At 58.9% G+C, this 14,770-nt stretch overlaps 1 protein-coding gene across 2 annotated transcripts in view; it reads left to right on the top strand.

Moving 5' to 3' along the window:
* FAM222A (family with sequence similarity 222 member A) overlaps positions 1–14,459 on the top strand; it is a 31,761-nt gene extending 17,302 nt beyond the window's left edge. Inside the window, exons 2-3 of one of the 2 annotated variants that reach the window (XM_063351041.1) lie at positions 188–318; positions 11,942–14,459. In XM_063351041.1, the coding sequence (XP_063207111.1) occupies positions 237–318; positions 11,942–13,158 (1,299 nt within the window). In that variant the 5' untranslated portion in view covers positions 188–236 and the 3' untranslated portion in view covers positions 13,159–14,459. The remainder of the gene's footprint in view (positions 1–187; positions 319–11,941) is intronic. The other variant, XM_063351040.1, reaches the window with a different exon arrangement.
* Positions 14,460–14,770: the final 311 nt, after the last annotated feature.

Genomic DNA, 14,770 nt, shown 5'->3' with positions numbered 1-14,770 from the left:
CCAGAGGTATTTTATTTATCTCCAAAGGAGCAAAGGGCTCTGAGCAGTGTGTGTTCCTGCGGTCGGCGCCGGGAACTCCTGCCTCCAGCTCCTCTGCCCGGGGAGCGGCTGGGTGGGCAGGAGGGTGGTGGGCAATGGGATGAGCAGGTCCCCTCGCCTGAGCGGCGTGTCTCCTCTCTCTCGGCAGGACGTGGGCCGGCGGCGGGGGCGGCACTGCCCGCCGGGAAGCCCGGACCATGCTGGCCTGTTTGCAGAGGACCCAGAACCCCCCAGCCCAGCACCTCGCCTGCCCCAACAAGGCGCTGGAGCCGCGCAAGTGTAAGTGCCCGGGGAGGGGAGAGGGGGGACACGCGCACCCACTTTGATGCCGCTTCCCTTATTGAAAAAGACATTTATTTAACCGATAATTAAAAAGAGCAGGAGAAGCGGGGATGGGGGGGAGGGGGGGGCGGGGAGTGATGGGGGGAGGAAGGAGACAAGATAAGCAAATTAAATTGGGTTGCTCTGGTTGATAAGTCGAACTTCAGAAAATGTTGCAGAGCTGTCTGGGCGCGCGGCGGCAGAGGATGCTGCTGTCGCCTGCTCCGCGGCCCCCCAAACCTCCCCGGCCCTTCCCCCCCTAATTACTTTCCCCGTTTTGCCGCAGCTCGCCTTCCCCAGGAGCTGGCCTTTCAGATAAGCTGTAAACTAGTTACATTAAAATGGGATCCAAAAGGTCACTCCAGTAAAGCACCTGTCTCTCCCAGCCTTTGTCTCTCAATCCAAACCATGATTAAATGTATATTTAATGAGCCTGCTTTAGGCAGGCGTGTTTGACCTCCCCGGCTGGGAAAGACGCATTAAGATTCTCAAGTGATGAATGTGTGTTTTAAAGAGGGGAGTGGATATTTTTCTGCTGGTCTCAGTTGGATTTTTAAACATTGCCGGCTGAAGACAAATCAGCTGCTAAAGCTCTGCTTGTTAGGCTGTGACAGCCCCCGGGCATTTGTTTAATGATCTGTATTTTCCCGGAGATGGTTTTTTTTTCCCCTCTACCCGGGCACCCCCTCGCAGCCCAGCGAGCCGGGCGCGGGGTGTGGGCGATGCTCGGCCACCCTGGGGACCCCCGGCACGGCTCCGGCGGGGCTCGGCTCACACCGGCAGCCGGGAAGGTTGTTTTTTGGGTGAAGCTCCCCAAGCTCCAGCCCAGCATCGCTGCAGGGAGCAGATCACCCAGGCCAGAGGCAGGGCGATGGGCGCCCGCGTCTCCCAGCATCACAGGCGGGAGGAAGCGCTTGCGTGTGCATCAGCAATCACGGGGGCGGGCGGCATCGGAGACCCCCCCGAGCTGTTTGCACCCAGGCGCCCATCGGGGTGCCAGCTCTCGGGGGGGTCTCGGCCCGTCTGCCAAGCGGGTGGGTGGGTGCGTGGATCCCCGGGCGCTTGCGCTGCGTCGGAGCTCACGGAGCCGCTCGGGTCTCCTTCTTATTAGTGTCTGGAAGGAAAACGGATGTTGCTGTTGTAAAATTATTCCTAATCCGTCACGCCTGAGCGGCGCGCGGCGGCGCAGGGCTGGCGCGAGGGTCCGGCTCCCAGCGTGCCTCGTTGCCACGGGCTAATTAGCTCAGCTGTACCCACACGGTCCGAGACCCATGGGCGGCTTGAGCCTGGCAGGGTTTTCTGGAGACGTAGTTGTGGATCAGAGCTGGGGACTGTCGCCCCGTGGGGACGCTGAGGAGCAGCACCCTGGGGACGGGGGCCAGAAACACCCTCCTGTGTTGGGGGTTTGGTGCTCCCCAGCATTTCCCACCCCACCAGAGACCCTCCTGGAGAAGATGCTAAAATAAGGAGGTTTGGGGAGTGGGAGCCCGTACGTGGTCCTCCCACGCATCAAGGCACCCATCGGTGGGGAGAGCCGCTCATGGGGGCAGCGACCCGCATCCTGGGAAGGGTCCCCAGCCCTGGGGTGTCCCTGAACCGCACCGGTGGGAGGAGGGCGGGTTGCAGAGATCTGACCCCAAGCCGGACCCCATTAAGCTCAGGGGAGCAGGGTTTTTGGCTGCACCCCATCCTTTGGGGCAGGACCGCACTCTCCCGAGGTCTCTGAGGCTTGTCCCCCGCCGGGGCGCGTCCCCTGGGGTGGGCTGTGCGCGGCGGTGGCCGCGTTCCCCGGCTGGACCCCCGCGCCGCGCTCACCGCCAGCCGGGTCACCTTAATCAAAGTTTAGCTGCCCGTATGTTTCCGCTCATTATGGGCGAATCCAGCACGTCTCGCTCCTCTCTGCCTCCTGCTAGTGCAAATTAAATTGCAGGTGACATCCAGGGCCATGCATCTGGTTTGGAATACCATTTTCCCTCCTTTATTTATGGCACCTGCGGTGAGCGCGGCGCAGGGGGGCCGGGGAGCCGGCACACGGGGCCGAGCCTCCTGCCGCCTCCTAAACGCCCGCGAAGGTAATCGACAGAGAGAGCGTTCTCTTAAAACGAGGCACAATTTAGAAGTGCCTCTGATTACTTAATTTGTTCCTGAGTATCTCAGTAATTATCTTTATGGGTCTTATTTCTGTCCTCTGGCATTGTTTCTGTCGATATTAAATGAGTCTGGCTCTCGGCACATTGGCCGTCTGGCCCGGCACCACTGTGAAAACCTATTATCCTGCCCGCGCCGCTGATTAATTTTTGTATTAATTTCACGTAAAAGGTGAGCTGACTAATTTTCCCGCCCGTGCTGGGAGCTGACGGCCCCGGTGCCTTCGCCCCCCTGGTTCTGCCCCTTGGCTCTCCTGCTAATTACCGTCCCCTGGTCTGGGTGCCCCACGCGCCCGCGCGGCCGCTTCCCAGCAGCCTCGGTGCATCCCACGAAATCTATCCCATTAAATGCCATAGGTGACTTCTTTGCCGCCGTGCTCGCCGTTAACCAGCTCATGGCAGCGGCCGGTTTGCCTTGCCCATAATCCCGGGGCTGAACCGTGGGTGCCATCCCGGCATGGCGGCGTCGCATCCTCGAGGAGGATGCAGGAGGCAGCAGGAGGGTGCCCGGAGCCCTGCCTGCCTCTGCCCGCCGAGGAGCAGGAGCCTGCGGAGAGGCAGCATCCTCAGGAAAATATCACGTCCAATTAACTCCAGCAGCCCGGTCCCTTTTGATTTTATTCTGTGCGCATTACAGGAATCCTGAGCTTTATTTAAATTATAAATCAAATAATACCACTCTCAGCTTGGCCGAACTCTTTGCTGCTCTTGCTCTCTGCAGTAATGTAGCGGTGGCTTATATTTAATTAAATGTTGCTTCCTCTGTGCCCTCCTTCAGCCTGCGCTGCTCTGCCGTCAGCCTGGGGCTGGCCGTGTGGCGGCGGGGGTGCAGGATGCGCGTTCCCATAAGGGGGTGGGATCCGTATGGAGCTGGGAGTGATGGGGAGCTCCCTCCGTGCTGTCGTCACGGGTCGCTGTGGGAGCATCGACCACCACCTCTGACCACGCGCATCCTTCTGATGGGGATCGATCTGGACCCCAGCCTCATGCCGGGGGGGGTCTGGACCCCATACACCTCAGCCCCATGGGGGCGGTGTGAGAAATGGCTCCAGGGGGTGATGTGAGCCGGCGCCGGGGTCCGGCTGGGTTATTAAAGCACTAATGAGAGATGATGGCCGGGGCTCAGAGAGCAGCAAAGTGCCAGGGACACAGCTCCAGGGTCACCCACCCCTCTCCCCACTCGCCCGTGGGGACTCTCATCAGTGATAAAAGTGTTTAATTGCATATGGGAGAAAGCCCCGTTTAATGGCTTCTCGTTACCCAATTCTACTTATTCCAAGGGCATTTTCATTAAAGTAGCTGCAGCAAGGCTCTGCTTTTGTACACACCCATAAAATATCATTTTAATTTCATGAGGGGTTACACATGAGTGAAATAAGATTAATTCTTTCATTTTCAGTTTCTGGAAGGGATCGGTTAATGATGGTTCTGTGTATTTATATACGTGCCATAAAAAGGAGTTCAATTAACTGCCGTGCCCAAAATGTGCTGTTGACTTGCACTTTCCCTGCCAGGAAACGCTGCAAAAACACTTTTCGATCGGTCACGTGTGTGGGGGGAGATGGATGGGCGAGGGGGGGCTCCCCCGGCGCCGGGGCGGCCTCTCGGGGTGGGACCATCTCCCGCCAGGTCACAGCCTCGGGTTTTGGGTGGCCTTCGCTGGTAATGCCCCAACACACCAGGGGGTTTGGTTTGTGTCCAAACTTTCCAAGAATTCACTGGTCCTTCGGCCGCGAAGCAGGTTCCCGGGTACCGGTGGGGCCGTGGGGGGCTGCAGACCCGGGGACGGGGCACCCGCAGCCTGCGCCGGGGGTGCCCACCCTGTGCCCCTCGGCAGGGACGGGGTGCTGTGGGCGCTGGCGGCCATGCTCGGTGTGCAAAGCCTGTGTCTTAAAGTTAATCAAATACTAATTTACTGTGGATGATAGAGCACAGGGGCTGGGGAGTGGCTGGGCTGAGCTGGGGGGCTGCCGGCCGCAGGTGGGGGGTTCCCTCCCGGTGCCGGGGTCCCCTCGGCAGCTGTGTGGTGGGGGGGGGGGCTGTGTCGGGGCAGCGTTGGGTGTCAGAAGGGTGGCTTTGGGGCAGTATTGGGGTGGCATCGCGGTAGCATCGGCTTGGCGTTGCGGGGGCATTGGGTGGGTATGAGGATGGCATTGGGACAGCATTGGGGTGGCACTGGCGTGACATTGGGGCAGTATCAGGATGGCACTGGGGTGACATGAGGCTTGTGTTGCGGTGGCCTCAGGGGGCTTTGGGGTGGCATCAGGGCTGGGTTGGGGGCAGTGTTGGGTGACATACGGGTGGCCTTGGGGCGGCATCATGGCGGTGTTGGGTTGGCATCTGGGTGTCATAAGGGTGGCATCGGGGCAGTATTGGGGGGGCACTGGGATGACATTGGGGTAGTATCAGGGTGGTATTGGGGTGGCATCGTGCTTAGCATTGGGGTGGCATCAGGGTGGCAGCGGGGCACCAGTGGGGTGGCACCGGGGCATCCTCATGGCCGCGATGCCGCCCTCCCCGGGTGCCTCCTGCCCGGCGCCGTTTGCCTTTGCCGCGCCGGTGGACGTGGTGGCACGGTGCACGGCGGCGCGCGGCGCTAATACCTCGTGGAGGAGACAAATGGGAAGTGACACGTGTGTGTGTAGACGGGTATTTGTGGTGACGCTTTGACTGCAGATAATAAAGTGCTCGCCCTGAGGTGATCCAATTCAGCAGCCGCCTCGGCAGAGCCGCGCGCGCCGTCGAGGGGGAGAAGAAAGGGGAGGGAAAAAAAAAAAAAGGCCCATCTGAAATGACATGTCAGCCTAAAAAGGGAACGTGTTAACGGATGAATATCTGGGGACGGCGAAGCCCGGCGCTTCCCTTTGTGCTTTGTCATGAATTTTGTTGTCTTTGCAGATTACGGCTCCTGCGCGGCTGCCGCGCGGGGTTTGCCACCTACGTTTATTCAGATGGATTTCTCCTGCTATTATTTCTGTAGTTGGTTTTAATTTAAGCCCCCGAAGCCGGGGCGCGTTGTGTCTCGGCTCCTCACGCCGAGGATGCTCTGCCAGAGGATGCTTTTGTCCTGTGGGGCCGGGGTGGGGGGTAGGGGGGTAGTGCAATGGGGGGGTCTACAGGGGGGATGCAGCATTTCTGGGGACAGCCATGGTGCATGTCATGGGGGGCCGCCGTCCCCGCCAGGGCTGTGCTCATGGGGGGCTGGGGACGGGGCCGGTGCACGGGCCCCCCGCCACCGCGTGGTGGCCTCTGCGCCACCCATCCCGGGGACACCATCACCATAGAAACCACCGCACTTCACAGGGTGGGAAAGACGGTGCGATGTGACAGCAGCCCAACCTGCCTGGCGCAGAGTGAGTGGTGATGGCGGGTGGGGGGGGGGGGAGCGGAGCCGGCGACCCCCTCTGCCCAGCTGCACCCCAAAAACGGCTCGGGGGATGCGTGGGACCCACGCCGGCTCCCACGGCTGCTCTCCTTGGGGCTGGGGGCTGCGCTTCCCTACGCCCGCCCATGAGTGACCCAGGGGCAGCGTCCCCCAGAGACCCCCCCGGTGCCACCTGGGACACTGCCCTTGGGAGGGGGTCATCGGCCCCAGCACCCCCCTCCCTGGCCCCGGCTGTGCCACACGGGTGGGCTCTGCCCTCTGGCCCCGCAGGGTGGGCAAGGGGGGGGTCCGGGAGCTGCTGCCCGCGGGGTGGGGGCAGCCGGTTCCTGCCCAGGCAGCTTTACGGCCCTGGGGCTCGGACCCAAACTTCCAGGACTTTTTTGATTTGTTAAAAACCGCACCAGGTTTTGTTTGTTTTCTTCCAAGTGTTTTCCAAATATTGAGGTTTCTTCCAAGTGTTTTGCAAATATTTAGGGTTTAGCTCTTTGGAAATCTGCGCCTAGTGTTGCAGGCAGAGAAAAAAAAAGGGATTTTTGATGCTTTTTGAAGCTTTGAAGACAAGGGGATCTCCTTGCTGCGAGGGGAACAGGGAGCCTGGTCCCAAAGCCAGGGGATGAGCTCTTGGCTCTTGCGGAGTTTAATTCATTTGGAGGCTGTAGCACTTATTATTTTTTAATAAGATCCATTGGCACGCCGATCGCTGAGCGACATCTCAGGTCCCCAGCGTCTCCTCCTGCCTCCACCCGGCACTTTCAGCATCGCTCCCCTTCCCACCCCCTCCTGCCCCTGTGCAAATTAAAAATCCTGCCTAATTGCTGCCCTTTTGCCCCGCCAGCTCGGGAAGGCAGAGCAGGAGCGAAACAGGAGCTCAGCGTGCTGGAAACACAGCGCTTTCCTGTAAGAGGAGTCGAGCAGGACTGGGAGGGAGGGCGAGGGTGGGGATGGAGGGGTCTGGCAGGATGCTCGGGGCAAGGCAGGGTGGTTCCCAGGAAATGCCCCTTCCCGGGGTGAATGTGGCGATGGGAGCGGGTGAAGCCAGGGTGGGCAGAGCAGCCGGGGCTTCGCGTTGTGGTTTGGGACAGAAAACCATGGCCAAGCTCTCGGGCATTCCTCCTGATGGCATTGGGGCAGTATCAGGGTGGCATTTGGGTGACATGGGGGTTGTGTTGGGCTGGCCTTGGGGCATCCTTTCCAGTGCCCGAGCGGTGGGCATGGTGCCGGCCGCTGCAGCCTGGCGAGCATCCCTGGCAAACCCTCCTGGGCTCGGTGTTGGCTCCACTCCCACCTGAAAAGGGGCAAAGAGTGTTCTCCTTTGGGACCGCGAGGAAGCAAGTCCTGAGCGAGGCGCCAGGTAGCTTCCAGCCACGGCTTCACCTTCGGCAGCTTCATAAAGATTTACCTCTGAGATTACTTCTTCCATTTGTGGCAAACTACTTGAATGCTTTCGCTGTGTAAAAAATAAGGTTTGTCCCATCTTATCTCGCAGAGGAGCGAAGGAATGGAGGAGAGGGAGGGAGCTATCTTGCCTGTCTGTGGCAGGCAGCGCATGTCTTCCGTGCTGGCTGTTAACCGGTTAGGTGCTGCGTGCTGCCGCCGGGTCCCCGCTTGGCTTGTCCCTGCTGAGTCCTCGCTCAGGGCTGCGGCTCTGCCGGTGCTGATCCCTGGGACATATCCCACCCCATGCACCCTGGTGTCCTCCTCGCCATCCCCTTCCAGAACGGGGCAACCACCCGGGGAGCACAACATCTCCTGCAGCATCACGGCCTGAAAATTAAAGCCATAAATTGCTGGTGCGTGAGCTTGCCCTCCTCCAGAGAGGAGGGGGCTCAGCCAGGGATGCTGCTGCCAGCACCAGGCCGGGGGAAACCTGGGGCAGCAAGGAGCATCCTTCCTGGTACTGAGCATCCTTCCTGTCCATCCTGGTCCTCAGCATCCTTCCTAGTGGTGAGCATTCTTCCTATCCTTCCTGGTCTTGAGCATCCTTCCTCATGCTGAGCATCCTTCCTGTCCTTCCTGGTCTTGAGCATCCTTCCCAGTGCTGAGCATCCTTCTTGGTACCGAGCATCCTTCCTGGTCATGAACATCCTTCCCGGTACCAAGCATCCTTCTTAATGTCGAGTATCCTTCCCATTATCAAGCATCCTTCCTGATGATGAGCGTCCTTCCCAGTGCTGAGCATCCTTCCTGGTGCTGAGCGTCTTTCCTGGCGCCGTTTTGATCCCATAACTGCTTTAACCGAGCAGACACTGATTGCCAGAGCCCTGATGCTGCCGCTTCTGTGAGCTCCTCGGGTGCCGAATTGTTCGCGTGACTGACAGCTGAGCAGCCCAGACAGGTCTATTATTTCTATGGGGCCCGGGCCCCGCGGGCCTGCAATTTAGGTCTGCGCTATTAACCCTGCCTTGTTCTCCACTTTATAACCGCTTTAGTGCCTTTAAAAGTGTACAGTTAAAATCAGGGTTAATTAGGGGCCCGGCAGCTGGGCTTCGCCGGCACCCATTGTGTCCCAGCGGAGCCGGGGCCAGGGGTAATTGGGGACTGTTGTGGGTTTGTGCCGGCCGATTCCTGCGTGGCACAAGCCCTGGATTGTAGGCCTCTGGTTAGCCTTGGTCTCTCCAGCCGTAAGGATGTCTTCGGTTAGCTTCCTTCCCCTCCTTTCTCCCCATCTTTCCTTCTTCCCCGGTCCTGGCAGGCTGAGGATGCAGCCAGGCACAGTGTGGGTGACCCCGGGGATGCTGGGGATGCCAGGGATGCAGGAGATGCCGGGAATACAAGAGATGCCGGGGATGCAGGAGATGCTGGGAATACAAGAGATGCCGGGGATGCAGGAGATGCTGGGGATACAGGAGATGCCGGGGATGCTGGGGATCCCCATCCCCGTCAGACATTTTGCGCAGACCCAGCTGCTCCGGGCACGGCGGGCTGGAGCTCCTCGACCCATAAACTGAGATTTATTCTGGATCACGGCACCGGTGGGGTCTGGGATTTACATCTGTGTCTCGAACCGGGTTTGGTGGCCAATTTGCTAAAGTAAAAAGTTGTTTAGCTGGAGGCGTAATCTTATAAGCCTGTGCTGCCATTATAATGGCTTCTCGTTTCTGCCTGGCTTTCCAATAATGCTTTGAGCAGAAGCTCGGAGTAATATAAAAAGCCATCGGATTATTACTGCAGGCGATGCATTTTCCATTTACAGTAATAAAATACTGAAGAAACAAAACAATTTAAAATTCCAATAAAATTCAAAACAAATCTTTGGCTGCTGAGCAGATTCAATTATTTAGCTGTTATTGAGTGCAGGCTGGAAAAAATAGAGCAGGTCAGGGAGGGAGGGGGAGCTCGGAGCGGGGGGTGTGCCGGCCGCATCCCGTGGGAACGCCAGCGAGGGAGGGAGGGAGTCGGGAGCCGGAGAAGCATCTTCTGGTAGAAAAGCGGCTGTTGATGGGTGCCTGTTGCCAGGCCGGTGGCTGGGTTTGGTTTAGAGGTGGTGAGAGCCAGGGCTGCTCGTGTGTCGGCAGCCGGCGGAGGTCCAGCCGGGGGTCTGCAGCGCATCCCACCCCTCCCCGGTGCGACGGCTCCGATGGTTCAAGTTTAAGAGGAGGGAGGGGGCAAACCCAGCGGTGTCAGGGCTGCCTGCGCCTGACGGGTGACGGCAGTGGTTGGGAGAGTTTGCATCTCGCAGTAATTACAGCCCGTTAGAAAGCAGTAATTACTGCGGAGAGGGGGAGCGGCGGAGCCGCGCAGCCGCCAGTGTGCCGGGAGCCGCCGGGAAATCGGTCGCTCTGTAATTTTCCCGGCGGGGGGTTCGGTGCGTCACCCTGATATGTGACAACACACCGAATTGGTGGCTTGTCACATCCAACCCAGCTGGTGTGAAGAGGCGACAAAGGCGGCTCCCGGCTCCCCACTGGCCGGCTCGCGGGCAGCCGCGGGGCTCCACGGCCACGTGCCGGCACCGGGGCTCGCGGGTGGGATGTCCCTGGCCACGCTCGGCTCCACCGGGCGGGCAGCGCTGCCCGTCATCCCCTGGCAGCCAGCAGCTCCGGGGGGCTGCATGGGGCCATCCCAAAAGGGTGTCCCATAGACCCGGTGCTTGGGGACAGGGTTTTGGTGGCTCGTGCTGGGGAGCCGCAGTGCCCGTGGACGATGCCGCCTCCCTCCCTCCAGCAATGGCCCCTTTTTTAAAAATTATTTTTGCTTGGAAAGGAGCGTTTCCGTGGAATGGGCTCATTAGGGATTCTGCAAGTGTCACCAGCTAATTAGTGTCATGTTAATTGAGTATTCACGACGCTGCCACCTCCAAGGACAGCAGTGCCGGCATGAAGGGGAATGCAGATGTGCGTGGCTCGTGGTGCCGGGCGACCTGCCGTGCCGTGCCACTGGCCAGGCGGGGACCCGCTCGCATGGCACGTCCCTGTGCCCGCTGTCTCGGGGGGTGCCTCAGGAGCTTTATGGGCATTCACTGATCAATGCGTGGGATGGGCCCAGGGGGGCTGGTGGCATTGGCGGCACAGCCCGGGACACCGTGTGCCTGCACGTGTCCCGCCGTAGGGAGCTGCTGATACCATGCCTCCTGTCTCCTGGCAGCTACATTAAATCCTACTCAAAAGCCCTGGTTTTAATTGGCTTAATATACTCGTTAATAACAATGTCTATTTAAGACACCTGTAAAAAGCCCATAACATTAGCTTAATGGGAGGAATGGCTGGTGAACGCTCTGCTGTTCTGCCTGTTAAATCACGGCTGCATCGCTCTGATGGAGAGGACGGAGAGCGGCGAGCGGCCACGGCCTCCTCACTCCTGCATCTCCCCAAACACCGCTCTGCTTCCCCGGGGGGTGACACGGAGTCCCGCAGCTGCCAGTGCCCCAACCTCCCCCTGAACCCTGGTTTTCGCGTCGTGCCTGGTTCCTGCAGGCACACCCGTGTGTGCGGGCAGCCACGGGCAGGACGGAGACAGGCATCGCAGACCAATTCAACGGCTTCGTTAGGTGTGCTGAATGCCCCTCGTGGTGCAGCTCTTCTGCAGAAACTTTTGTCACCCAGCACATGGTGGCATCGGGAATTGTTGACCCTGGTGGCTTTCCCAGCATCCCTGCAGGGGTGCTGGGTGCCTGCAGTCCCCTTCCCCCCAGGTACCGTGGGGCTGCGCTGCCTGGGAGCCTCCTGGCAGCCGGGGAAGGGTCCCTGGGAGAGCTGGGGCTGCTCGGTGGGGGCGTACCTGCCGCAAACCCCCCCGATTTGACCATCTCACCCTTGCAAAACCTGGCACCGGGTGGGCACTGAGTCCAGCGTCCCCAGGGTGCTGCAGCCGTCGCCTGGCCAGTGCGGGGGCTTTGGGACCGGCTCGGGAGCAAACGTCTTCCCCCCGCGTGCCGGCATGTACGTGCATGTGCGTGTGCGTGTGGAGATTTTAAACACCTAATTTATTCCATCTATTAGATAGATTTTGTAGATTTAATCATTTTCACAGTTGGTGGCTCATTGGATACTCAAGATAAACTCCAAATGAAAGTATAATGGGTACGACAAATGAGTTTTCACACCAGAATGGCAGAAACTTGCTCGGGAAAGAGTTTGAAAGGCACAAAAATATATACATATATAATTTTTTTTTCTGCAGTGGCTTTTGCTGACTCCAGTAGGTTACCACAGTTAATTTCACCAGTTTTGTTCATCTGTAAAATTGCATAAAAGTGACATTTTTGTGCTCATTATAGGAACTGCTGATTTATGGCTGGTAAATGCAATGCTTTTCCATTTTTGGTGAGGTTCTCGTAGCAGCGCAAAGCACCCATGAAATTGCTTGTATAATGTAGTTTAAATCCAATCTCGGAGAAAGATTCCCCCGTTGGGTAAAGTGACATTTCCATTCTCCACACCGAGTTTATTTTAGGCCACTTAGAAGTGACTCCGCCAGCGGGAGGGGGCAGGTTGGTGCCCTGACCTGGTTTTTTGCCAGGAGCGGGTGGGAGACGGAGCAGGGGGTCGATGGCTGCCGGGTCCTTCACCTGCTGGTGGCACCTGATTCACCCTACGCTTTGCTCCCGCAGGCGAGACGGCGGCACCCATGCATTCCCCGCGCTACCCCAGCCCCGCCGAGCTGGACGCCTACGCACAGAAGGTGGCCAACAGCCCGCTGACCATCAAGATCTTTCCCACCAACATCAGGGTCCCCCAGCACAAGCACCTTAACCGGACGGTCAACGGCTATGACACCACGGGGCAACGCTACAGCCCCTACCCCCTGCATGCCGGCGGCTACCAGGGTCTCCTGGCCATCGTCAAAGCCTCCGGCAAAAGCGTGGTGAAGAACTCGGAGGGGAAGCGGACTAAGCTCTCGCCTGCCCAGGTCGGCGTCGCTCCCTACCCCGCGTCAAGCACTTTAGCTCAAGGTCCCTCCTGCGCCGGGCAGCTGAGCTACCACGGCGGCCAGAAGCAGCTGGAGGGTCCCGTGCCACCCAACGTGACGGTGGCGGCCTCCGTGCTGCCGCTGGCGGGCAGGAGCCTGGCCCTGCCGCCCTCCAACCTGCCCTCCATCCAGAGCATCATCTACCAGATCAATCAGCAGTGCCAGGCGCAGGGTGCCCAGCCGGGCTGCCCGGCCGTTGTGGCCACCAACCCCAGCCCGGCCAAGCACGGCGCCTTCCCCGGCACCGCCGCGTACGCCGGCGCCGTCCTGCCGGAGTGCCGCAAGGGCGCCGAGCTGGCGCTGGGCTCTAACCCGGCCACGGCCCTGGGACCCAAGGCGGGCATCTACCCCGAGGGCATGGACTACCTGGTCTGGCAGCAGAAGCAGCAGCAGCAGCACCTGCGAATGTATAGCGGGGGCAGCGGCGGCGGGGGGGCCCTCAGCAAGTCCCCCGAGACGTGCGCGGGCGCCTCGCGTCCCTACGCCCTGGGGGGGGCGGCCGAGAAGGTGAGCTCGTCCCCCTTGAACTGCATGCACGGCAACTTCTCGGTGGGGCAGTACTTCGCCCCTCCCTGGAACAGCATCTTGGTGACCCCCAACAGCGACTGTTACAACCCGCCGGAGCTGGGGGCCGGGCCCCGCGAGCTGGGGGTGCCCCCTGCCGAGGGGCTGCCCAGCAAGACGCTCTGCAATACCTCCATCCTCAGCAGCAGCCTCCAGTCCCTGGAGTATCTCATCAACGACATCCACCCGCCCTGCATCAAGGAGCAGATGCTGGGCAAGGGCTACGAGACCGTCTCTGTGCCAAGGCTCTTGGACCACCAGCACGCCCACATCCGCCTGCCCGTCTACAGATAAGGAACCGATGCTGCTTTTCCCAAACCCAGGGCGAGGACTTTGGCAGGAGCCGTGCTCCCCTCCGGCACCGCGCGGGTACCGGACTGTGGCAGCGAGGGCTGGGGGGGGGACGGGGAGGGGGACACGGGGTCGGCTGCCGAAAGGGCTCCCGGGACACTGGCATTTCACCGGGGTCCCCAGACTGGATACACCCGCAACCCGCTGGAAGCCCAGGACGAAGGACCGCTTGTCTATATAGCTCAGAAATCATTTTATCTCCACGAATGTGAACAGGGAATCGCTACGAGTTGCTGCTATCCAGGGAGAGGAGGCTCCGCTCCGCGCGCCGGAGGGCACCCGGCCGGCCCCGTGTGGGGCAGAGCCCTCTGCCGTGGCCGTGGCCGGCCGGGGGGGCTCACCGGGCAGCCGGCCCGCGTGGTGGCCACAGGGAGCTTGCACCTGACCTGTAGCTGAAGTCCGTAACTTGCACTGCTTTGATTAAAGCTAATAACTGGGGACAGTCTGGAGGCTATTTAAGAAAAACACTTGAAAACTTGAACAGATTTTTTTTTTAAAATTTTTTTTTTTTTTTTTTTAGTTTATTAGGCTGTACATCTACGTGTTGGCTGCTACAGAGTCTCCTCCCGCCCCTCTTCCTCCTCCTCCTCCTCCTCCTCCTCCTCCTCCTCCTTTCACCAGGCCCCACGTTGGCCACTGGCTCCCATTCCCACTCAACCTGGAGGTTCGGTGCCCCCGCGCCGGGCACCCAGCGGGACCCCCCCGTCCCCTCTCCCGCCCCACAGCACCCCCGGGACCTGCCCGGGTCTCACACACATCCAGGCTGGGTTTTCCCCCCCCCCCAACCTTACTGTCAGTTCTACCTTGGTTCTGGGTTAGAAGCGACCACGGCACCAGGGGCGCTCACATACCTCCTTTTTTTTCTCCTTTTTTTTTTTTTTAAAAAAAAAAAACAAAACAAAAACAAACAGTTCCAAAAATGCTCATTAGGGTCCGTTATTCACTCTGTGTAATTATGTGTTTAATAGATTTATTCATTTAAAAAAGGCTCCACACCACAAAATACAAAGTGTTTTGATGTTTAAAGGAAAAAAAAAAAAAGAAAAATACCCCGATGAAACCCAAGGTGATTGTGCTCGGTAAAGAGGTACTGTATCCCTGAAAGGCCTGTTCAAGCACTAAGTGCATTTACAAATCTCTGAGAATGTTTTTTTTTTATACTAAAATTGACCATTATATTCTACTGTGAGAAGTGCTGGCTGCACTATATTGTTTTAAAAATGAGAGAAAAACAAATGGAAAAAAGAAAAAAAAAAAAAAAAGAAAAAAAAAGAAAAAAAAAAACCAAACCAAACCACAAAACCCGCAAGCTGTGTGTCCGGATGGTGTTTTTCCCAAAGTAAAAACCAGGATCTCGCTGGACGTGTGCTCTGGAGTCTCTTTGCTTTGCTGTGGCCTCCCCTGGGCTGGGACCCCCCCCGGAATGCCCACCCCACCACCCCACAACCCCCCCCAGCTCCTCGCCTTCCTCCCGCAGATTTTTAGGGCACGGAGGAGCACCTATAAATAACCTGCTAACGACACTGAGCCATTAATCCGGCCCAGGCGCCAGCCT

Source organism: Chroicocephalus ridibundus, chromosome 13 (assembly GCF_963924245.1).
Source record: "Chroicocephalus ridibundus chromosome 13, bChrRid1.1, whole genome shotgun sequence".
In the NCBI taxonomy this organism is placed as follows: Eukaryota; Metazoa; Chordata; class Aves; order Charadriiformes; family Laridae; genus Chroicocephalus; species Chroicocephalus ridibundus.
The sequence above is the reverse complement of the archived record's forward strand: the minus strand, read 5'-3'. Positions and strand labels throughout refer to the sequence as shown.